The sequence below is a fragment of the Monodelphis domestica genome, chromosome 3 (genome assembly GCF_027887165.1).
Source record: "Monodelphis domestica isolate mMonDom1 chromosome 3, mMonDom1.pri, whole genome shotgun sequence".
Taxonomy (NCBI): domain Eukaryota; kingdom Metazoa; phylum Chordata; class Mammalia; order Didelphimorphia; family Didelphidae; genus Monodelphis; species Monodelphis domestica.
This window is the reverse complement of record NC_077229.1, coordinates 268,257,363-268,282,441: the sequence shown is the minus strand read 5'-3', so window position 1 is coordinate 268,282,441 and position 25,079 is coordinate 268,257,363. Positions and strand designations below refer to the sequence as shown.

The 25,079-nt window shown below is 33.9% G+C and overlaps 1 protein-coding gene across 5 annotated transcripts in view; it reads left to right on the top strand.

Moving 5' to 3' along the window:
• SMCHD1 (structural maintenance of chromosomes flexible hinge domain containing 1) overlaps positions 1-25,079 on the top strand; it is a 229,644-nt gene that overhangs the window by 12,628 nt on the left and 191,937 nt on the right. For all 5 annotated transcript variants that reach the window (XR_008917679.1, XR_008917678.1, XM_056823757.1 and 2 more), the window contains exons 2-3: positions 19,267-19,342; positions 19,797-19,958. Coding sequence is in view for 3 of the 5 variants with exons in the window: in XM_056823757.1 (XP_056679735.1) it covers positions 19,267-19,342; positions 19,797-19,958 (238 nt within the window). In the remaining 2 variants the exon portion in view is untranslated. The remainder of the gene's footprint in view (positions 1-19,266; positions 19,343-19,796; positions 19,959-25,079) is intronic.

Here is a 25,079-nt window from a genome sequence, read left to right as displayed (position 1 = left end):
TCTGTATTCATCACACCTTATTTCTTAGAATATAATAATATTACATTGGGCAGCTATGTATGCAGTGGTTAGATTTCTAGGCCTAGAATCAGGAAGACTTAATTTCCAGAGTTCAAATCTGGCCTCAATAGTTGTGTAACTCTGAGCAAGATGCTTACCCCATTTGCCTCAGTTTCTTCATCTGTCAAATGAGCTTAGAGAAAGAAATGATAAATTACTCCAGGATATTTGCCAAGAAAACCCCAAATGGAATCAATCACAAAAAGTTGGACATGACTGAAAATGACTATTTCATTGCATTCACGCACCTTAATTTGTTTAACTATCTTCAATTAATAGGCACATACTTTGTTTCCAGTGCTTTAATTATAAAAAAAAAAGTTGCTATAAATTTTTGAAATACATATAAACTTTTTTTTAAATCTATGGCTTCCTTGGTGTATAAATCTAATAAGAGCTTCTTGTTGGGATAATTTAGTTATTTCATTTACATACTTTGAAATTGCTTTCAGAGTGGTTGTATCATGTCATTCCTCTTCAAACAATATGTATTATTATTTAATTAAAAAATTTTTAAACCCATACCTTCTGTCTTGGAATTAATACCATGTGTTGACTCCGAGGCAGAAGAAAGGTAAGGACTAGGCAATGGGGATTAAGTGACTTGCCCAGGGTCACACAGCTAGGAAATGTCTGAGGCCATATTTGAACCTAGGACCTTCCATCTCTAGGCCTGGCTCTCAATCCACTGAGTCACCCAGCTGCCCCCTTTGTCAGAGAATTTTGTCATAAATTCTCCCACTTTGTTGCTTCCCTTCTAATTTGGTTGCATTGGTTTTGTTTGTATAAACTCTTTTAAATTTAATATTATAAAAATCACTCATTTTACATTTTGTAACATTCTCTCTCTTGCTTAGTCTTAAATTCCTTCCCTTCCCAAAGATCTGACATGTATACTATTCTATGTTCATCTAATTTATTTATGATTTCCTTCTTTATATTTAAGTCATTTAACCCAATTTGAATTTACCTTGGTGTATGTGGTGGTGAGGTGTTGATTTAAACCTAATTTTTCCTATACTGTTCTCTAATTTTCCTAGCAGTTTTTGTCAAATAATAAGTTCTTGTCCCCAAAGCTGGAATTTTTGTATTTATTACTAGCTTGCTGAGGTCACTTACTCCTAGTCTATTCCATTGATCTACCCTTCTGTCTCTTAGCCAATACCATATTGTTTTGATGACCACTGCTTTATAGTACAGTTTAAAATCCAGTACTGCTAGACCCCTATCCTTCATATTTTTTTTCATTATTTCCCTTGATTCTCTTGATCTTTTGTTTTTTGAGTTGAACTTTGTTATAGTTTTTTCTAATTGTATAAAAATGTTTCTTGGTGGTTTGATAGGTATGGCACTGAATATGTAAGTTAATTTGGTAGGATTGTCATTTTTATTAGCTTGTCCTACCCATGAGCAATTAATGTTTTTTCCCAAATATTTAGATCTAGTTTTACTTTTGTGAGAAATGTTTTGTAGTTGTGTTCATATGGTTCCTGTGTTTGTCTTGGTAAATAAGATTCCTAATTGTGCCTAGATTCTTGGAACAAGGACTCAGGAGTTGGGAAAAGAAACAAACCAATATCAACCCAGCCCCCCAGTATACTTAGCTCTCAACTCTCCGCATGGAGCCTGGAGTTGGGGTGACAAGCAGGGAACAGGTAGTGTTCATATACATCTCCTAGGGCATCATGGGGCCTAAAGGATGGAACAAGGAGTCAAAAATAGGGCCTTTTGGGTTGGTTTATTTTTTATGAAGGAGGAACACTAATGGATAACATGAGAATTGTAGGAATTTCCATTTTTCCTATTTGAGGTTAAAATTTAGTTTATTTCATGTCTTAACATCTTTATAAATATTTTATTTTTTATTATATACTCAGTAACCACCATCATTATCAGAAAACATTTAACTAAATGCATAAAATTATGTGCAAAGTCACAAACTTCATATTTATAATTTGCTTAAAAATATGTAAGTTATATATGTACGCTAATATAAATATCCATTGCTTTTGAATTTATTTTATTTGGATACTTTTTTCCTTGATTTTGTGGATGTTATTTTTAAAAAATATAATTAACTCTTTTTCTCTTTTCATCTCTTCATATATTTCCAATATTTGTCATTTTTAATAGCATAACATAAGTCATTACATTCAAATACCAAAATTATTCAAGCATTTCCCCCATTCATTATATTTGTGTTATTTCCAGATATTTTGCCATAACAAAATTTCCTTGAATATTTTCATATATACACAGCCTTTTACCCTCTCAATAATGTCCTTAGGACCTAATCACAGTAATTGGATTTCTAGTTAAATGAGCATGAACAGTTCTAAAGCTTTTAATGTAGATTTCCATTTTGTTTTCTTTAAAAAAAAAATCATAGCTGTTCTAGCTGTGTAATATTCCACGTTCCTATCAACATTAATCACTTTAGGCCATCTACTTCTCAGTTGATATATATTACCAGGACTATATTTGCTATATTGTAATATTTTTTTTTTTGCTATATCTGTAATTGCTATATCTGTAATATTTATTGGAAAATGGGTTGGATTGAATAACAGGGGATACTGAAGGTTTTGTGATAGGGAATGGAGGAGTTGAAGGGAAAGAGGGAATATGGCTGCCGGTGAGGTAAAGGGAGAGAGATGCCTCCTGCCGAGAGGCTATTTTAGCAAAAATGGGGTTCCTGAGAAATGGGCCACTTATGATAGCCTGAGGGGATGTCTTCTCTATAGAATGATGTTGCAGATACCCCAGAGCAGATAAGCACGGACCTTCCTGAGAGACAAACCTCTCCAGACCAAGGTCGCCCAGCAGGGGTCCAATAAGGACCATTTATAATTGAATGGCTGTCCTGAGGTTCAGCTCCCTCTATGTCCCCTGAAATGTTAGTCCTCTTATCTGACTGTGATATTCAAATAAAAATAAATTTTAATAACAAGTTTGAATTGGGGAGTTATCAGGGAAGAGGGATCTCTCTTAGCTATTGAGCTTAGGCCAGGCCTCACAGGCTGGTGGAGGGTTTCTATTATTACTGTTTATGCTAATCTGTACTAGTTTCAAGAGGAAGAAAGTTCTGACTGTCAGAATTGGTTGGAACGCCTGTCTCTTCCGGCTGACACCCCTAAAGACAGGCCTTGCAGTCCAAACGGCTTCCCTTAAGTCCTTTTGTCTGACGAACACGATCACACGGATCCAGGTAGAGCACAAAGTTGAGAAATTCAGGAATAGAGCCTATCCAGAGATAGGGAGAAAATGTCCTTCCAGTTCCAGGGCCAGGAAGCAAGTGAGAGTCACAAGACTAAATGCCACTCCCAGTTGCCCCTTCCCCCACCACTGTCAGTCTTGCCAATATCTTCTCTCTAACACTCCCACTGCTGTTTGTTCCAACTCAGTGGCAGAAAGTCCAGATCTTGTTTTAGTTTTCCTTTCCACAATTGTCCCCTTTTTTGTTGTGACTTTCCCAAGGTCACTTCTTTTTATTATAGTTACCAATCTACTAAATCTAATTTCTAACTACTTCCCCCCAAATAATAAACTTCTCTCAATTACTCTATCACTATTCTATGCTATCTTTATTTGTTCTAAGGAATTCTATGTAGGAAAGTTTGGATAAGGGTAGTTTTAGGGTTTTACAATAAATTCAGTACAATAACTATTTGAACAAAACCATTACAAAGAAATTTGAATCTTAGTGCTAATATTACTTACTCTTGCTAAGTTAAACTAAAACAGTTTTCCTATTTTATATATCTATTATTATTTGCAAACTATTTTATCTATGTATTTCCATTAAACATAATTTCAGCATCAGCTTTAAAATAAACAATTAAAACATTACTATCTGCAAATGCAACTTAAGTCTATTCCTATGTATAACTGTCTATGCTATGTTTAACTTAACTTACTCCTAATCCATTCCCTATTTATTATAACTATTATCTAAGTCTCTAATCTAATCTATAACCTAATCTTATGTACAACATATAATCATGCTATGCTAAATATTTAGTCTATCACTGTTACTAACCTAATTATAGTATATACATTATTTATAGAGATTATTTACATATAATACGATAACATACATTGTTCCATATCCTGACATCAGTCAAATAGAAATATCTATTGATCTTTCTATTTGCCTAAGACCTTATGGAACTAACTATATGCATATTTACATTTTGCATAAATACAATTTCAGACACTTGTTTATTTAAACAAGGTCTCCCAATATGTCAGTTTGTGATTTTTTGTTTTGTGTCTAATAGTGTTGTGTTGAATTAATACTTAACAAGTTTCTTCAGATTTCCACTTCTTATGTTGACTGATGGATCTCTTCTTTCTTCCAAGTTATGCAGTGATACATGCTATTTCCCTCATATGTGAAATTAATTTTGTTTTATTATTTCACACACTCAGTCTTAGTCTCGTTTCTCGTCTATCCACTTACATAAGCAAATTTACAAAGTTCGAAGTCTTAGCTGTTCATTTCAGCTTTTTTTCTCTTTGTTTCTATTTTCTAGTAACTATTAAGCAAATTTACAAAGTTCAAAATCTTAGCTGTCCATTTCAGCTTTTCCTCTTTGTTACTTCTCTCTAGCAGCTTTTCTTGATGCTTTTCCTCTGGGATGCTTTAAAATCTTTTCCTCTGGACTGGTTCAAAATCTTTTCCTCTGGGATGCTTTTCCTCTGGGCAGGAAAGTTGTCTTCTCGCTGTGGCATACTTGACTGCTGAGATCTTGTTGTCTTGAACATTATGTGTCTCTATTTTTTCTTTGTGGTATACTTTTTTTGGTATTAATCGGTTTTGTTTTCATTTCTCAGCACTATCTTTTATCTTATTACCTTCTATGTCTGTTACAGTGATGTGGAATTTTTTTGGTTTTACATGGGAACAGTGGAACCATGAGTCTTTCCCTGTAATTTTTATAGCTGTTAGGGTAGTAAGCAATACTTCATGTGGTCCAGTCCATTTTATGTCTGTAGCCAATTTTCTATTGAAAATTTTTTTTTGTATACTATGTCTCCTGGTTTGATGTTGTGCAAATTGTAATCCAGGGGTACTGTTTGTTGTATTAAGCCCATTTCATGCAACTCTGCTAGTCTTGTTTGTAAAGCTTGTATATATTTTGTTAATTGACAGTCTGGTTTGTGATAAGTTTTACAAGTCAGAGAAAGGAAGATGTGATAGTATCATTACGTTGTTTGCTTCTGTTTGTTTTCTATCAGGTATATAATTTTGTTCTACTTTTAATTCAGTGTCTTCTTCAATCTCATACTTTTTGTAAAGTTCTTGTGCAGTTACTATTGGTTGGAATTCTTTGGCATTGTTACAAGGGAATCACTTTAAAAGACTGATATATATTAATTTAAGGTCGCCAAGGAATCAGCTATGTAATTCCTAAATGAAAAACTCAAGTCAGCCGTCAGCCTTTTTTGGAGTTTAATTACAATAGGAGCAAGAAAGGAATTAGAGATATATATAGAGAGAGAAAGGGGAGAGAAGGGAATAGGGCTTAAATACCCCTTCTGTTTAGGCTGGGCCAAAAGGCCCAAGCCCTTAGATAGCTGGGGCAAAGAAAAGAGATCAGTCCCTATCACTCACGTGTCCAAAATGGAGAAACAGTCTCAGAGGCCCCCACCTTCAGCTTCCTTCAGAGTAAGCTTCCTCAGAGCCCAGGAACCACACCGACCAAAAACTCACCCACCTCTCCCTCAGTCTCCAGACCCTCCTATCTTTAAGGACACCATCCAAGTTGCCTCCCCTCAGTCCTCACATCTACCAATCACTCTTCATCAATTTCCCTGTCAATGGAGGCTCTTGCTTAACCCAGGACCGCCCAGAGGTTTCTGGCTTTTGCACATGTCTGTTGAAGGTCATATTTTCAAATGATTAAATCTATACTCCTTTGCTACAGCCCTTTCTAAATCCTGTTAACTTGAGTATGGTAGAGATTGGAATAATTAAATTTTGATCTAGGCTGCAGCCCTTACTCAATCCTATTAGGACTGAATAGGGTGGAGTATCTCCATTGTATCAATTCTAAAATCAATCAAGACTCAAAGAAATTCCTGTTCTATGCTCAAGCATAGGTCAAAGTCCTTTCCATTGTTCAGCAAAGGGTTTCTGTCCTAAAGTAATCTTAAGAAGGGAAGAGAAGGAACCTCCCATGCCAATGGGGTTCCCATTCCAATAGACTATCAGTAAGAAATTTTCCGAGTATGAAATATCCCAATGGTGAAATTACCAACATTTATAAGTCTAAGGAAATTTGAGGTTTACAGCATAAGGATTTAAGTTTGACTTTTCTATTATGTCATTGGTATATTCTTTTGTAATCTTATCCCTGCTTTCAGTGTCACTGTCTCCAGGAAGTCTGCTAATTTGAATGTTCTCTGTTATTGCATTTTCCTCCCCATTGGACCATTCTGTTGTTTGCTCATGTGCTTTAATTCATTTGCATTTTGTTTAGAATCTTTAGAACCCTCTACTATTTGTGTCTCATATGGTTCTATTTTTGGGTTTGCTATTTGTTCTATAATTTCTGTTTCTAAAGTATATTCTTTCCTTTCTGCTAAGTTTTACTTTTGGCTTGTGCTGAGAAATGTTTCAAATCACTGTTGCTTGGATCTAATCTTTCATGTTTTTTGCTTTTTAAGTTATAATGTCCTAATAAGTTTAAGGTTTGCATATTACAGACTGTTGCCATATCTGTTCCTTTCCCTTTCTTTGTATTTTGTTCCACTTTCCACAAATTTTCTCTTTAATCTGTTACATCATTATCTAATTGGATTTCTTCTCTCTGTTCTTTAGTTTTATTTTGTGTTTTTGGAACCCCAAATGCTATTTGCATGTAGCCTTCTCTTCCTTTTCATTTTCCCCATTTCCTTTCCCATCTTTGGCAGCACCTGAGACTGCTTGCGAATAATGTGGTTTTTCTCCTTGTTGGATGCATCTCTCCCTGGTTTCTAAATTTGGTGCTTGCAATGAATTCTTGCAATTACAATGACAACATTCTGTATTTGTTGGAGTATTGTTGCTGCTATACTTTATGTTGCTTTTCCAGGACCTCTGTTGTTAGCTTGAACTAATTGTGCCTTTAAATAACAGCTTTGAACCATGTGACCCATTTTTCCATATAGGAAACATTTGGGTACGTTTTTCCTTTGATTGTTTTGTGTGTAATTTCTTGTGGGTTTGTATGATTGGCAGTGGCTAGATTTTTTATTTCTTCAATTTCTTTATGTTTAATTGTGCTATTTGCTTCCTTGAGCTTGGTTTTAAGCTCTTTTATTATTCCATCCTTTTCCTCTAAGATTTCTTTATGACCTGTGAATATGTAAGTTGTAGTTTTTCTTAAATCTTCCAGACTTAGTGTTTCCCAGTCTGTGCTTTGAAGTTTAAAATATAATCTAATAGGTGTATTACTGCCTTTCACAAATTGTCTCCTTATGTGTTGGAGATTTTGTTCAGTTAAATTTTCAAATCCAAGCACAACCTCTGCTACTTCGATCACTCTATCGAGGAACTTTGATAGATATTCCGCACTTTCCTGTCTCAATTTCAAATTGTCCCCAAGTATCTGGTCTTTTTGAAAAAACTTTTTATTGCCTCTAATAGATCTTAGATCTCTGGCCTCTTTTAGATAACATAGATTTTCATTATTAGATAACTCTTAAGTCTGTTCCTTCCTCTGGCCATGATGTTAAATTTGGATTGTTTCTAGTTTCATCAATGAATTGTTTTTCCCTTTTTGAAAATAATTCTGAGAGAAGAATTTCAGTGTCCTTGAAATTTGTATTATAAAGCCTAATTGCTCTTTTAAATTCTTTAAAAATCTCACAGGCTCTGAAAACTAGGAAGGCATCCGTTTTTTCAGACTTTCAAGGTCTGCTGCTGTAAATGGCTTTTGTGTTTTAATATGAATTATGCCACTGTATGGTTGTAGTCTTGTTTGATCTCTTAATGGCAATATTAGTATTCCCCCTTCAGCCCCATCTTTTTTTTCTTGCTTAGTTATATTGTTATTTTTGAGGTATGTCTTGTTGTGTGTTAATATATTTGCCACTTTGTTTCTCCTCAGCCAGTTGCTTAATCATTTGTTTTAGTTGTGTCATCTCCTTCCCTCATAGCTAAAACCATCAGCCATTTCATTGTCATTTGCTTTTTTCCCATAAATTAGATGCACACCTTTTTTTAGGACATAGTATAATTGGATTAAGAAGAATAATGCTCCAGCATATGTGGTAATGAATGAAATCAAGCAATTTACACTTTAGCCATTAAAAATTTTCATAGATGGTAAGCAGAAAATAAATATAATCTAGAATCTTAAGAAAAAATAAGTTGTAGGTCATATAAAAGAAATGTTCAATCAAGGTTAGATAATCCATGGCACGTAAGTTTCTTTGCTGTCTTGTAACTTGAAAAGCCTTTTGCAAAGGGGAAAAAATTTTTTTTTTAAGTCTGTCCCTTTAAGAGTTGCCTCCTCCCTTCAGAAGGAGTGGTTTCTTTTGGCTGTAGTATTGCTAGGCAGATTAGTTGCACTCAACACTGCTTTCAAAATGGCTGCTTTCCACAGTCACACAGGCTTTTGAAATGTATGTAGGCCCAATTTCTCCAAAACTTCTCTGACACCTCCAACTTCTCCCAAATTCTTGACAAAATAGGTTGGAAAACCTAGCTGGCTCTGCCAAAAACTATTTGCTATATTGGTCCTCAGGCAGCAGAGGCAATATGTTGCCAAGACCATTCTCTTTCCAAAACAAGTCTTTCTAGCTTGATCATACCCAATGGAACTTTTGTTCCATTGCATGCCATAACCCCTCAGAGATGCAGGATTACCTTCATAGTGTGACGAGTGGTAAAGTAAGACTGAGACCAATATTATGCTCTCTAAGCCATTGTTGTCCTACCAGAAATTATGCCTGATTATTTATGTGCACAGACTTTAAATCTATTACTAACCTTATGGGTGCTCTCCAACTATTTATCTTCTTCAACTTATCTAAGGTTCTAGTCATCTCCTTAATGTCTTATTTTTTGGTTACATTTATCTAGTTCTATGAGGGAAAAATTAAAAGTCCCCTGCTCTGATTATTTTGTTAACTATTTTCATCTGTATCTCTCTTAGTTTGTCTTTTTAAAAGATGAGTGTTGTAACACTTGGTGCATAGAGCCTCAATATGGAAAATGTTTCATTATCCAATTCTTATCCCCCCTACCCCATATTGTGTGTGTGTGTGTGTGTGTGTGTGTGTGTGTGTGTGTGTGTGTGTATTTACCCTGTTCATCTTGTTCATTATATCTATTTTAGCCCCAATTGTGTTGAAGTTCATGACTGTTGTCCCTGCCTTCTGGATCAGCTGAGGCATAGTATATTCTGCTCCAGCCCTTCACTTTCACTCTGTTTATCTCTCATTTTCATTATATTTCTTGTAGACAACACATTGACAGATCCAGATTTTTTATCCTTTTATCTCTCCATTTTCTTCCCATATGTGAATTCACCCCATTACACTCAATGTCATAGTTAAGTAGTTGGGCATTTCTATTTATTTTGTTCCTCCTGTAAAGATTAAAATTAATATCTGATACTCCAAATATTATTTTAATACTATTTATTAAAATCAACTTAGAGCAAAGGGGGGAAGTAAAGCCAGAGGAAAAAAAAAACCTGCTCCCTTCCTCCATGCGGGTCCAAGCCAGAGAGATAGTTTGTGAGGTGGGATGGAGAGTGGCAGCATGGAGGAAATCAAAACTAAATACCAAATTAACCAATGATGCACCTACAGGAAAAGGGGATTGTGGGAAATGTAGTTCTGGATACACATTCTAAATATTATATTCCTCACTTTGCCTCTTTTTTTCTTTCTGATAGATCCCTCCTCCTCAGATGTTTAATTTCTTTTGACCAATCTCTCTCCTATTCGCACTCTTTCTCCCCAGATCCTCCCTTTTCCTCTCCCCTTGCCCTCATAGTTCCTAATTGGCCCACCTTTTCAAAGGTCACTTTTGTATATTCCTTCCCCCTTACCTTTTAATTCTTATTCTGTTTACCCTTCTTCAAATCCCTTCTTTATCTCCAAACTGTGTCCTCCTATTTCTTGATTCCTGTATCTTCTCACATTACTCTCTACTTCTTGATATGTTCTCTCCCTTAGCTATACCTCTCTTCCTTCCTTTACTTATCCCCTTGTCCTCCTTTCTCTTAACCCATGGACATAACTAAAACTTCATCTTCAGAAACTTGCTCTCTGCTTTGAGTTGTTTGTAGAACCTTTGGAGACATTCTTGCTAACAAGAGCTCTTCACAGGGCAAATTTCAACAATATGGTCAATTTACTTTGATTAATAACTTATTTGGTAGTTTGTGAAATGGAAACTTTCATTTTACAATTTACTTTTTTGTGCTGATCATAGAAATTTGTCATAAAAGGAAAAGGTAGGTAAAAGATTATAACTTTTCTCACTGGTTCCTTTAAGGACACAGAGCAAGTGGCTTAATACTGCCTGACTTCATTCACAGACTGAAGCTTTCACTGGTCCATGCCATAACTGTTTCTCTCAGGGACTGTCAAAATCCAGTTTGCCTTACCCAAGTCAGGAGTCTTTAATCTCAGCTTCAGACTGAGATAACCTCTTCCAACTTCTCCCAAAGGTTTTCATTTATCATCTGAATACCTCATTCTTTCTTTAGTGATAGATCTGTCACCAGATAGATCAGTTGGATTTGAAGCTTACAGTAATATCGATTGAGATCCCAGAAGCCTTTTTGCCTTAAATGGAAAATCCTATTCATTATAATTCATAGAAAACTTATTCTCTCAGTGGTCTTAATTCATTATGCAAAAATCCTAAAATAAAAAATAACTATAACCCAAACTTTCTGCTTACTCTAATGGCTTCTCAAACTTGACAGGTTCACAAGCAAAATTTTCTTCTCTTTTACTTCTTCATATAGTAAATTCCAATTATATATCTAAACATTGTAAGGTTTAATTATTAATTAGTTATATAGTATAATTAGAAGTACAGATGTAGACCAGAGCAGGGATTTTTGCCCTGCCTCCTTTTCACGGAAGGCCAGGGGAAAATCACCGTGGGCTCTTTAAGAAGGAATACTGGATTTGTGGGAAAGCAGTTTGGATTCTTGGCTACTTTCTCTGGAGTCAGTTTCTGGAGAGGTGGTGTGTGGCTTTTCTCTGAATAATATCAGTTAGAGACTTTGGCCAAACTTTACTTGGAAACCTTATAAAAACTTCTGTGAAGGTGGGAAGAGTTTTGGTGGATTGGAGAGCTTTTCTCCTGACAGGGAGAAGTAGATGCCAAGTGGGGGGCGCTATTTGTTCTCATTGAACAGCAGGGGCTCTGAATACCCCTCTGGGAAGAGCGAGAGGATGGCATTTTGATTTCTAACTGCTACATTGGTCAGTTATAGAAGACACCTTGTTACTTTTGATTTATATTTTAAGGAGGTTAGGAATAGTTGAAGTTTATATTTTAGAATAAGGTTATTAGAAAGATAGTTTTGTGGTTTAGGAAGTCACTTGTAGAATAGTTTAAGGAGGTTCACCTTTGGTGAACAAGAAGAAAATTCTCACAGATTAGTTTGGTGGGATATATATTTAGAAATCTTAGATTTAGGTTAAGATTTTTCCTCTAATATATCTACCTCATTATTCTTTCCCTGCCTCTCCTGATAGCAATAATACATTTTGTTGGATTAAGCTGTGTCCAGCAGCTTCATTCACTGTCTACCACCAGGTGAACCTAACAACTCAAGATTATCAATATCAAGTGGCCATAAAGATTCATAACCAATAACAAGATCAATAGAGGACTAAGAATAGGCAGATAAAGAATGAAGAATATATATATATATGTGTGTGTGTGTGTGTGAGAGAGAAAGAGAGAGATCATATATAGATCAGTAGAACTATTGTGAAGTGAGGAAAATCTTTTCCCTCACTTCACAATAGATCTACTGAAAATAGTTTATCCCTACTTATTACAATACATTCACATCTCTCTGAAATTACTCACAGTAATACAATTTGCCTCATATTCTAGTTAATTACCTGAACTTGCTACTTTCTGTTTTCTTAGATATTCATTCTTTTTCCCCTCCAAACCTCTGTTTAAAGCATAATGTTTTTCACCATTTTCCATCCCTCATTCCACATACCTATTTATATTGTACATGCAACTTGTCTTCTTCTGGCTCTCATAAAGAGGCCCCATATTCCAATTAAAGTTTCCTATACCATATGTCTTTCATATGCTAATTCTACAGTCCTCTTTACCTCACTCCCACTTGCTGTTGCCATTACTATTCATAGAAACTTAACCTTTACCAGGTACTCTGTTACCTGCTATTAGTGGCTCAGAATAGCCCAGATCGTCGTCCTCATTAACAATTCCATCATTCAAATACATAATCACTCTTTTGCATATTTGCCAAATCTAATTCACTTCACACATTAATTTAACTCATAGTACAAATCATAAATAATTTGGGAGTAAAGAGAATCAAATTCTAACAGATTGCACTTAAACACATTCATATCTAAATATATGTTTACATTTTAGTAGAGTCATTCTTGCCCAAAGTAGATGTTCTGGTAATAATCCATATATCACAATTAGTCTCAAATTCAGAAATTCTTTTAACAATAATTCAAATTATTAATACATGTTTCATTCTAAATTTACATATTTAAAATTTATTCCCAATGGTGATTACATTTTCACGTGGTGCTTAGTTCAGTAGCACATATGTTAACATAACATTTCCAATTTTCATTTGTAAGCATGAAAATTTATATTATACAAATTCAAATCTCTTATTACATCTTCTTCCAAACAGCTGGTATTAAATTCTTATACATTATATACTTAAGTACAGCCTCATTTTCATTAAACAGCCAAATATTGGGAGTTTGCTTCTTATCTGTTTCTTAATGTATAAGGGTTAATGTTAGGGTTTTTTTAAAAAACTGAATATAAATTTAGTTGGTCTCCAGGGATTACTTCAAATCCCAATAAAAATACTCAAGTCAGATTGGGAATTTTATGGTGGTTTAATTAATATAAAGAGAAGGAATTAAGAAGAAGAGAGAGAAAGAGGTATAAGAATTTTTCGGCCTAATGTAGAAGTTCAGAGCCCACAGCCAAGAGGCCTCCTCCAAGATTAAAAATAGCTGGATTTCCAGCCATGAGGTCTATTCCGATATGAGCATCCTCCTAAGAGGATAGTGCTTCTTGAAGGTAAAGGAAAAGGAATCAGTCTAAACTCACTCACCTAGCATGCTCATGCCAAGCCCGGACAAGAGCTGCAAGCATGCCAAAGTGCCAAGATGCCCAGCACACTGCCACCAGCCACATTTCTGCTGTGAACAAAAGCCAGAGCCACCTCTCCGCGAAAAAGGGCCCAGAGAGAGGAAGTGACGCGAAATATATAGACCATTTTTTTTTACATCACTTCTTGAATCTCACATGTATGAATGGTTGCTTAAGCTTGACTTAAGACAGCCGAGGGCGTCTGTTAGTTGTTTCTTATTTGTTATTTGCTAGCACAAGTTTGTCACAGGCCATCCTTCTCAACACTTAATCCTTAAGTAGGGGTGTAGACATTCCTGTTTGTTAGACAAAGCAGGGTGGAGTAAATCTAAAATTCACAAAAGCAAAAAAATAAAATCTTTCTGCCAATCAGACCATCAATTATATTCATATCAATCAATTCCCAGTCTTAGTTCACTCAAATAACAAACATTTACAGTATGTCCAAACATTCAAATCTCTACCCATTGTTCATTTTAAATCTTAATGAAAACGGTCCTTTCATCACTAAATTAGTACAGCGTAATTCCTATTTGGGATCATATAAACTGAGAGACAATTTGCAACACTAGATTATTTTATAACTTCATTTAATTTCATTCAGTTCCATAAGCACATTTTTGAATTATTTTGATTTTCCAAAACCTCATACATTAACCTGAAAATGAACTCCATATAATTGTGGGTTCAAAACTTTCTGTCATTATTTCTACTACTTCTTCTCCATGGCCAGCAGATAAGAAAGGAGGAAAAATGTCTAACACATCTTTTTTCTTTCTCACTTAGTTAAATTAACTTAAAGTTTAAGAAACTTAAAATCCACACAGAAGTGTTTCTTTTTGAATTCCTTAAACACATTCTTTTGTCAATTCCTTCATTTTTCCAGAATAGTAAAGCAGTGAGAGACAAGTTGCATACTTCACTAATTACAAAAGAGATCTCTTTTCTCCAAAATCCTCATTGCCACACATAAAACAGAACACAGATTTACAAAGGATAGACAACACAGACAGTTAACAGAATTCTTTGCCTGGTCATCTCTTACATTCTCTTTGCCTCTCCATGAAGAAGAAGGAGAGGAGGGTTTTGTCAGTTCACTTCTAGAGCTCTTGCATTAAACTACCCCCTGGTTGTAAAATGTATCTCATTAGCACTTGAATCATCCTTTTTGTTTCAAAAACCACTCTCCTTCCTCTAAATCTCAGCTTGTGTGAGTTTCATTCTCTACAAACTGTCTTACTTAAGTTTTCTTCTTCCTTAGTGGTAGTAAGTTTCATTTCCTTAGATACAACATACTAGTCTTCAGTCTCTGTAAAAGAGAGGCGGTGCTTTCTCAAGTGGTCTACTTTTCCATAACTGTAGCACATACGAGGAACACATAGGAAGGACTCTGGAGGCCTTCCAAATTGATTGCTCCAACCCTAGTTTAAGGTCCACTCTTAAATCTGCTCTACATTTGTAACCCTGTACTTAGGGAATAAAAGGGAGAACTTAATGTGTTGTATGCTAAGCATTTTTTTTCCACTTTAAACATTTTATTTGGTCATTTCCAAACATTATTCCTTGGAAACAAAGATCATTTTCTTTTCCTCTCCCCCACCCCCTTCCCACCATGCTAAGCATTTTTACAATTATTATCTCATTTGATCCACACAACAACCCTAGAAGGTAGAAGCTTGGAGAAGAATAAAGAATCCAACTTTTAACATTTTTTTTATGTTAAAGGAAAAGAAATAGGCTGGACAATGGGCAAGCAACAAGAAAAAAAAGAAATTCAACAGAAAAATTCATTTTGGTGACAGGGAAGACCAAAACAGAAACTCGGAATAAGATGACAAAGTCCATACTGATGGTATCCAAAGCCTCCAAGAAAAATATGAATTGCTCTCTATTCTAAAAGGAATTACTGGAGGAGTTGAAAAAGGATTTTTAAAAAATCAAGTGAGAGAGAAAAAAATTGGGAAAAGAAATGAGAATGATTTAGAAAAATCTTGAAAAAAGATTCAGTAGCTTGTAAAGGAACCACAACAACATACTGAAGAAATTAATATCTTAAAAAAACAGAGTAGGTTATTCGGCATAAGAAAAACAAAAATCGATTGAAGAGATGAACTTCTTAAAAAGCAAAATTAGCCAAATGAAAATGATATACAAAAAAAGCATTGAAGAGAAGAATTTCTTAAAAGGTAGAATTGGCTGTATAGAAAAAAAAGAGGCACAAAAATTCAATAATGAAAAGAACTTCCAAAAGTAAAATTGGCCAAACGGAAAAAGAAAATTTCATTTAAGAAAATCATTTCATAAAAATTATAATTGAGTAAGTGGAAGCTAATGGCTTCATGAGACATTAAGAAACAAAGTCAAATGAATAAAAAAAGAAGAAAATATGAACTATCTCATTGGAAAAGCAACTGATTTGGACAGAAAATTCAGGAAAGATTATCCAAGAATTATTGGATTTCCTGAAAGCCATGATCAAAAATAGAGGTTAGATATTATCTTTAAATAAATTATCAAGGAAAGTAGCCCCAATATTGTAGAACTACTTCCTAAGACCCTAAAGGGTTAACTCCCAAGACTATTATAGCCAATTTCCAGAATTTTAAGGAAAAAATAATAGCAAGCAGGATAAAGGAACAATTATATATCATGGAGCCACAATCAGGAAAATGCAAGATTTTGCAACTTCCCCGTTAAAGGAAAGAGAGGGCCTGGAATATGATATTCCAGAGATCGAAAAAGCTAGAACTTCAACCAAGAATCACCTAACAAAACTGAGCATAATTCTTTGAGACCAAAAATGGGTATTCAATGAAATATAGAGGACTTTCAAACATTTCTAATAAAAAAAAACAGAGCTGAATGGAAAATTTGCTTATGGAATATAAGACTCATGGAAAACATAAACAGGTAAACAGGAAAGAGAAAAGGAAAAAATTCAATAAAGTTAAACTTGACATAACTACATTAGAAGATAATTTTTATAACTTCTAACAACAAGGGCAATAAAAGGAGTATACATAGAGGTTAGAGGTATGAGCTGAATATATTGGGATGTGATATTAAAATAAAATTAAGGGGTAAGAAACAGGAATGCAATGCATTGGGAGGATGAGGAATGGGAATGGGCTAGCAAATTATATCTCATAAAAAAGGAGACTTCTGAAAGAGCTTTTAATGGAGGGGAAAATGAGGGAACAGGGGAAGAGACCATATGAGCCCAAATCTTATCAGAATTGGTTCAATATAAGGTAGGACAATCAATTGGGTTTAGAAATCGCTTACCCTACAGAAAAGTAGAGGAAGGAATAAGAGAAGGGGGTGGGAGTGGGGTGGGGCTGATAGAAAAAAGGACAAATATGGGGAGGTGGTGGTCTGAAATTAAAGAATGGGAAATAGAATAGAGAGAAATACACAGTAATCATAATGGTGTGAAAATATTTTACAAATCTCTCTAATAAAGGTCTCTTTTCTCAAATATATAGAGAAATGAGTCATATGTATAAGAATACAAATCATTCCCCAGTTGATCAATGGCCAAAGGATATGAACAGGCAGTTTTCAGACAAAATAGTTAAAGCTCTCTATGGTTATAAAAAATGCCTTAAATCACTATTAATTAGAGAAATGCAAATTAAAACAACTCAGAAGTACCTGTCAGATGGGCTAATATTGCAGACAAGAAAAATGGCAAAATGCGGAATGGATGTTGGAAAAAGGAGACATTAACACACTGTTGAGGGAGGTGTAAACTGAATCATTCTGGAGAACAATTTGAACCTATGCCTAAAGCAGGGATCCCTAAACTTTTTACACAGGGGACCAGTTCACTGTCCCTCAGACTGTTGGAGGGCTGAACTATAAAAAAACAAACAATGAACAAATCTGTATACTGCTGTCTGGGATAGTAGATAGAGCCTGCAGTGCTGGCTGTAATAGGCCTGTCACACCTTGCACAGGCCCATCACCACCACCACTATACCAGGCACCAGTATACACAGTGTGGAATCCCCTCCCTCAGATCTCTGCTCACCATGCTGATGTTTTCCATTGTGCAGCCACATAATCCTTTGCATGGTGCCTTGTTCTCCTTCAGTTATTCTCAGAACAATACTCCTTGCAAAGAATTATGTCACCAGAAATAGTACTGTATGTGAGTGACAGCTTACTTTGTGGCAATGCCACATACAGTGTGCTCCTCTCACTGACCACACCAGTGAAAGAGATGCTCCTTCCAGAAGTGCAGTGGGGGCTAGATAAATGGCCTCAGGGGGCTGCAGTTTGGGGACCCCTGGCCTAAAGGGATGTAAAACAATACATATCTTTTGACCTAGTAATACTATTACTAGATTTGTATCCGAAAGGCAAAAAATAAAAAGGGGAAGGAACTATATGTATAAAAATATTTAAAACCTCTTTTTGTGGGGAGCAAAGAATTGAAAAGTGAGAGAAAACCCATCAATTAATAATGGCTGAGTAAGTTATAGTATATGATTATAATGTGCTGTAAGAAATGACAAGCAGAAAGCTCAGAAAAACCTGGAAAGACTTACATGGACTGAAGCAGCCGATTGAAATAAGCCTTACTAGAAGAACATTCTACATAGTACCAGGAATATTGTAAAATGAACAATTGAATAACAGGTATTCTCAGCAGTACAGTGATCTAAAACAATCCAGAGTACTCATGATAAAAAATGCCATTTGCTTCCAGAGTAAGAACTGATGGAATCTGAATCAAAACCAAAGGAAACTTTTTTTCACTTTCTTAGTTTTTTTTTGTTTTGTTCGCATATCTGTCCACAAAAAATTAATATGGAAAAATGTTCTACATGATTGTACATAAAAAAATCTATGTGAGATTGCTTATCATCTTCATGGGGTGGGGTCAGAGGTCTGGCAGGGAGGGAGGATACTCAAGACTCAAACGCTTTGAAAAATATTGGAAACTTTTTACATGTAATTGGGGGAAAAATAAAAAAAGAATAGAAAGATAAATCTTAAATCTGATCTGTCTTTGAATAGAAATTTCATCATTAAAATTGTCTCAATGTCATATTTTTCTGTTCAAGTTTTTGTTAAAGAATAGGTTTTTAAATTTTAATTCATTCCTCATTTTCACCTTATCTATTTCAATCAGATCTTTGAATATATATCAACATTTTCAAATGTTCCATGATGGAGGACCGTTTTGTATATCATAATGAATTCATCTATATTAGAGATATTCCATTGTAATATATTTAGAGCTGGAAGGGAATTTAGAGATCATTTTTAATTCAACCCCTGTATTTTAGAGAACAAAGGGATTCTGTAATTGGCTTTTGCAAAGGCATGTAAGTAAATAGAATTTGAATTTCAATTTAAAGTTTTCAGACTTAAAATCCTCACTCCTTTTGCTGGACTTCCCTTTTAATGGTAGTTGGAAAATTGCTTCCACTATAAATTAGCAAGCCTTGTAAACATCTTTAAATGTATCATAGACTTTCTTTGTAGTATTTACTGTTGTATAAAATTTCATATTTAAGTAATTATCACTCTTTTTTGCTGATAAGGTAATAATACAAACATATTACATATATAGACATAAGATTGACTGTCTTTCCAAGAAAGGCTACTTCAGCTGCTAATCACTGCTGAATACTGTATTCTGAAAGACTTATAAGATCAATCTTATAACTTAATAGTCATTAAGACACAAAAAGCAGAAATCTCTTATTTTGTTTTACAAAAGCTCAATTTGCATAAGTAATAATAACTCCCATTATAAATAAACTGTCTAATAGAATTTTTCAAACTCTGTTGTTCATTTACCTTATATAACAAAGGATTGTTTTCCCTTTTTTTGCCAGGCACTTGGGATTTCATCTGGAGAGAAGTTTGTTATCACAACAACAAATAGAAAAGAAATTACTCATGATAACTTTAGTAAGTAATGTCTATAAGTTGATCATGCTTCTATATTTAGCATATTGAAGTATATAAAAGGACAATAAAATTATGAATTACACAGTTATAAGTATATAATGTCTGGATTTTTATGTATACCATGTGTCTCAAAATTTTACTTAAGTTATTGTCATGTTCTTAGCCAGAATTTGAGAAATGATATAATTAGTTTTGGTTACAAAGTTGTAAGACCCTAGTATATATCACAGTATATCCTGTTATATATTTTAGGTTGTTATGTTTATTAAATAAATAAAAGAATTCACTTTTGAACTTTCATAGATAATTGAGTTGTGGCATTAAAAGTATGTTTTATGCTAAAGTCTTTTTGTGTATATTGCTTTTTAAAAGACATTTTGTAGTTGAAAAGTTGAATTTTAATGAGGTCTCTTTACACCAGATATGTATTTCAAATTCTGCTTTTTGGTTATAGATAAAAATGTTCAAGATGGGGTCACTCTGTACTTACTTCAATCAGTCACTCAGTTACTGCTTTCTGCAACAAAGGAACGAATTGATTTCTTACCACACTACGACACATTGGTTAAAAGTGGCATGTATGAATATTATGCCAGTGAAGGACAAAATCCCTTACGTAAGTATTCTGGTTAGCTCCTTATGGGATTCACTGATTATTTCCACTTTTGTCTTTGCTACAGTTCTGTCCCCACTGCTGCTATGTCTTTACAATTTTATAAATTACCTTCCCATCTAATTTGATTTTTAAAAAACTAATGTACTCATACTTAAGTTATCTATAAAAATTAATTTCAACTCAAGATTATTCATGATTCCTTATGTTGTTCATTTTTATTTGTGTATATATTTCTTTATCTATACTTTTTATGCCATTATGATTATGCTTTCATGGTTTTACTTTCATTTATGTATTCACTCATTTATTTGTCCATTCATTTATTTATTTGTTTATTTATCTATATATTCATTCATTCATTCATTTGTTCATCTATTTGTAGCTCTTACTTTTTCACCTTAGAATCAATACTATGTATTGGTTTCAAGGCAGAAGAGCGGTAAGGGCTAGACAATGGGAATTAAGTGACTGTCCCAGGGTCACATAGCTAGAAAATGTCCGAGGGCAGACTTGAACCCAAGACCTCCTGTCTCTAAGCCTGGCTTTCAATCCACTGAACTACCCAGCTTCTCCCTGCTTTACCTTTATTCACACTTTGCCTTTTTCTTTTTTCTTTCTTTTTACTTTATTTTTTTAATTGCAAAATACTATTTAATTAATCTAGAATATTTCTCCATAGTTTCATGATTCATATTTTTTTCCATCCCCCCCACCCCCCAGCTGATGCGCAGTTCCACTGGGTTTTACATGTGTCATTGATCAAGACCTATTTCCATATTATTGATAATTGCACTAGGGTGATCATTTAATTTAGAGTCTACATCCCTAACCATATCCCCATCAACCCATGTGATCAAGCAGTTGTTTTTCTTCTGTGTTTTTACTTCCACAGTTCTTCCTCTGAATGTGGATAGCATTCTTTCTCATAAGTCCCTCAGAATTTTCCTAGATCATTGCATTGCTGCTAGTAGAAAAGTACATTACATTTGATTGTGCCACAGTGTATATGTCTGTGTACAACGTTCTCCTGGTTCTGCTCCTTTCACTCTGCATCAATTCTTGGAGGTTGTTCCAGTTCACATGGAATTCCTCCAGTTCATTATTTTTTTTAGCACAATAGCATTCCATCACCAACAGATATCATAATTTGTTCAGCCATTCCCCATTTGAAGGACATACCCTCATTTTCCAATTTTTTGCCACCACAAAGAGTGTGGCTATTAATATTTTGGTACAATTCATTTTCCCTATGATTTTGGGGGGGTATGGATGGATCAAAGGACAGTCTTTAAAAGCCCTTTGGGTATAGTTCTAAATTGCCCTTGAGAATGATCCAATCAATTCACAACTCCACCAGCAATGCATTAATGTCCCAACTTTGCCACATCCACTCCAAAATTTATTACTTTCCTATCTAATCTGCTAGGTTTGAGGTGGTACCTCAGAGTTGTTTTGATTTGCATTTGTCTAATTATAAGAGATTTAGAACACTTTTTCATGTGTTTATTGATAGTTTTGATTTTTTTAATCTGAAAATTGCCTATTCATGTCCTTTGCCCATTTATCAATTGGGAATGCTTGCTTTTTTTCTTTATATTTATATTTATATTATTTTAGTTCAGCTATAATTATAATGTTCATAATTTTAATAATTTAGCTGTTCAGTAATTCGAAGAAAGGCATAATACCCTTTTTCTCTACCTCCTTTTAAAAATAATATTATATTTTTATTTTAACTTAAATATTAAGTGAAAACAAGCATTCTATTTTTATTGTAGAACAAAAGGAGAGAATTGCTTGTGAAATTGCAAATCTCTGCTATTTAGAACTTGATTTTCTTTCAAAATATACAGAATAAATTCATCTTGTAACTATCAAAGCTTCTCTTGCACATTTGTGATGCTTCTTGTAAAATGTACTGTCTCTAAGCTAAATATCTTCAATTGTTCCTCATGTAGAAAGAATTTATTTTTTAAATTTTATCTAGTCTATTTGGAACATTATTCATGTAGCAAGAATTTAAGACCCTTTTCTTTACTATATTTTTCCTTCCTCTATACTTGTAAAATTACTCAAGTTAAACAATTTACATTTATTCCTATGGATTTATCTTATACTTAGTCTATTTGAAAACTGATTTTTTGGTATTTTTTGTTTTTATATCACTTTGATTTCCCAATGTATTTTTCCTCCCTTTTCTTCCCAGAAAGTTAACCCCCTATACTTACGAAGAGAAAAATGATTCTCAGCAAAACTAACCAAAATATTAAAACGTGGTGTTATTTGCAGTGTTCTACACTAATAAGAAGAAGTAGGTTGATAATCTTATTTCTTCTTTGAGTCTGAATTTGTTAATTAACTTTGCAGCAGTTAGTTTCTTTTTTTTTGATAGTAGCTTCCACTTACATTGTTTAGTTGCCGTGTGTATATTGTTTTCTTGCTTACTTTCCATCAGTTTCATGTTTTCCCATGCTTCTCTTTATTCATTTATTTCTTATGGTACAGTAATATTATATTTGTGTGCCACAGTTTATTTAGTCATTCCTTAGTCAGTGTGCATTTGCATAGTATTTTTGGTTTAACAAAATGTGCTGCTATAAATATTTTGGTGAATGTGAGTCTTTTTTTTTGTCATTGACTTTTTTAGAGGGTACATCCCTAGCAGTGGAACTTTTGGGTAAGAGTGTGGGCTTTCAGACACTTTCTTTTCTTAATTCCCAACTGTTTTCCAGAATTATACTTCATAACTCCATCAGTAGTATATTAATATACAAATCCTTCTACAACCCTTTTACCATTAATTATTCTTGTTTGTTTGTTTGTTTGTTTTTTGGTATTTCTATTAGTTGAAATAAGTGATAAGACTTTTATTTTTTTAAATAGTCAAATACTTCTCTGTTGTTCATATAAAGGCCTTTCATTTTCATGTAATCAGAATTATCCATTTTCTCTTGTAATTGTCTAATCCCTGGTTTGGTTATGAATTCACTCCTTGTGATGCCAATGAAAGATATTTGATCTTATTCTCTTCTAAATTTTTAATGGTATGATATTTAATAATCATGTTGTGTATCTGTTTTTGAGTGTTTAATATGGTGTAAGATATTGGCCTAAATTGGGAATTCTTAACCTTTGTCTCATGACCTCTTTTGTCAGGCTGGTAGAGAGTGCTATTGTGGGGAAGAAATCAATGGGAAGTAGTAGTGATGTAAAAAAGCACCAATAAAACAATCTAATTTTTAAAAAAATGAGAAACAGCATATATCTCAAATTTGCAGATGAAACATACTTGAAAGAGTGATACCTAATGTGATGGATCTTAGTAAAGGTGGCTGAGCTAGAATATTGGATGTAATCAAAGCAGTGGAGAATGAAGGAAAGTATTAGACTTGGGTTAAAAAATTAACAGATACCAGATGTGGGGAGATATGGCTAGATAGTAGTTTTTATGGGCTCTTTAAAGAGATAGTGTTGGGTGTAGTTCATCTATTTACATACCATAAAAAATAATTAAAGTTTAGTTATGAACTCTGATAGAAGAGATCCCCATACTGTTTTAGAAAAAGGAAATTTAAGAAAGGAGCCTGCAACTAAAAAGCAAACAAAACCACCAAACCATTAACCTCAGGCATCTACTTAAATGCATAAAAAGAATGCCTTGCTGAAATTAGATTTTTGAGAAAGAAAAAAAAGCAGCATGAATTTAATGTGTCTGAGTATCACCTAAAAAATCTCTTGGGGGGGAGGGGGGGTAGGTAATGCAGAAGGACATTTAAAATTAAAACCAGTGCTTGTTTACTAAATATCCTTGTGTTCTAACAGGCTAAGACTATCGATTGGTTCTCATTCTTTGGGTTTCAGTGAAGAAAGCATGGGTGATTAAAGCAGTTTTTGAAGACTAGTTTTCAATTTATTTTAGCCCAGCTATGAAAAATATAAGGATAACAGTATCATGATGTTAAAGCATGACCCATTTTAGCTATATCATCATTTTGCTACACTTGGTTTGTTTATGTGAGAAAATTTGTGGAAATATTGAGAAAGCTCTCCATCTATGACTATAAACATAATGTGAAGATTTAAAAGAAGACAATTTAATCTAAACTGCTAAAATATATAAATTTTTTTACAATAGTGATGTAATTTATAAAAAATTGGTGAGGGAGTGGCTATAATGTATAAGAATTGGGGAAAGCTGAATGAAAGGTGCTGTTATAGATATTTTTTGTATGTATTGTGCATTTCCTCATGTCTTTTGTACCTGTATGTGACATTGCTGGGTCAAAAGGTTTAGAGACATTTGTTAATGACATTCTTTTCCTAAATCGTTGTCTCACTTCATAACTCTTCTTCCTATAGTTCTTCTAATATTTACTATTTTTGGACTTTTAGCATTTCTTCCAATCTGATGTATTGTAACATGTTGTTAAGAAATTGATTTCATTAGGTAATACTTCTTAAAAGTTTTAAAATAACTTGCTGTTCTTTTGTATAGATTTCCAACAGATTTAAACAATTACCATAGGGAACAAACTATTTGGTGTGTGTGTTAATTAAGATTTGCATGACTTGTTTTCACAGTTCAACAAACAAATACCCTTGTGATCCCATTTCTGGAATTATTACTCATCCTGAACTCCATGAAGTAGTAAAATTATTAAATACAGTTTTGGAACTTTGAAGGTTTTAGAACAGTTATTTTTAGATGACAGTGAATTTCTGTATGACAAACACATGAAAATCACATTGTGCAACTGAGGTAACTTTCACATTTGTGAAATATGGTGAAAGGGTGCAATATGGTGAAATATGCAAAATTTGGTGTCAGGGAACATAGAAGTCATAGTTTGAATCTAATCCTTGTCACTTGCTAGCTTTGTAATATTCCATATCACTTCTTGTTCCCAGTCTTCATTTTCTATTTGTAAAGTTAAAGAAAGAGTTGGACTGGGGGATTTTAAGGATTGTTCTGGCTCTAATTGTATTATGTTAGGATGAAATCACAGATCTTCAACATATATATCCCCAAGAAACAATTATCATAGTATCCTTAATATAAATAATCATTTAAATTTCTTTTAAAAACTTTACAACAAGCACTCATGCCATTCAATGAGTATT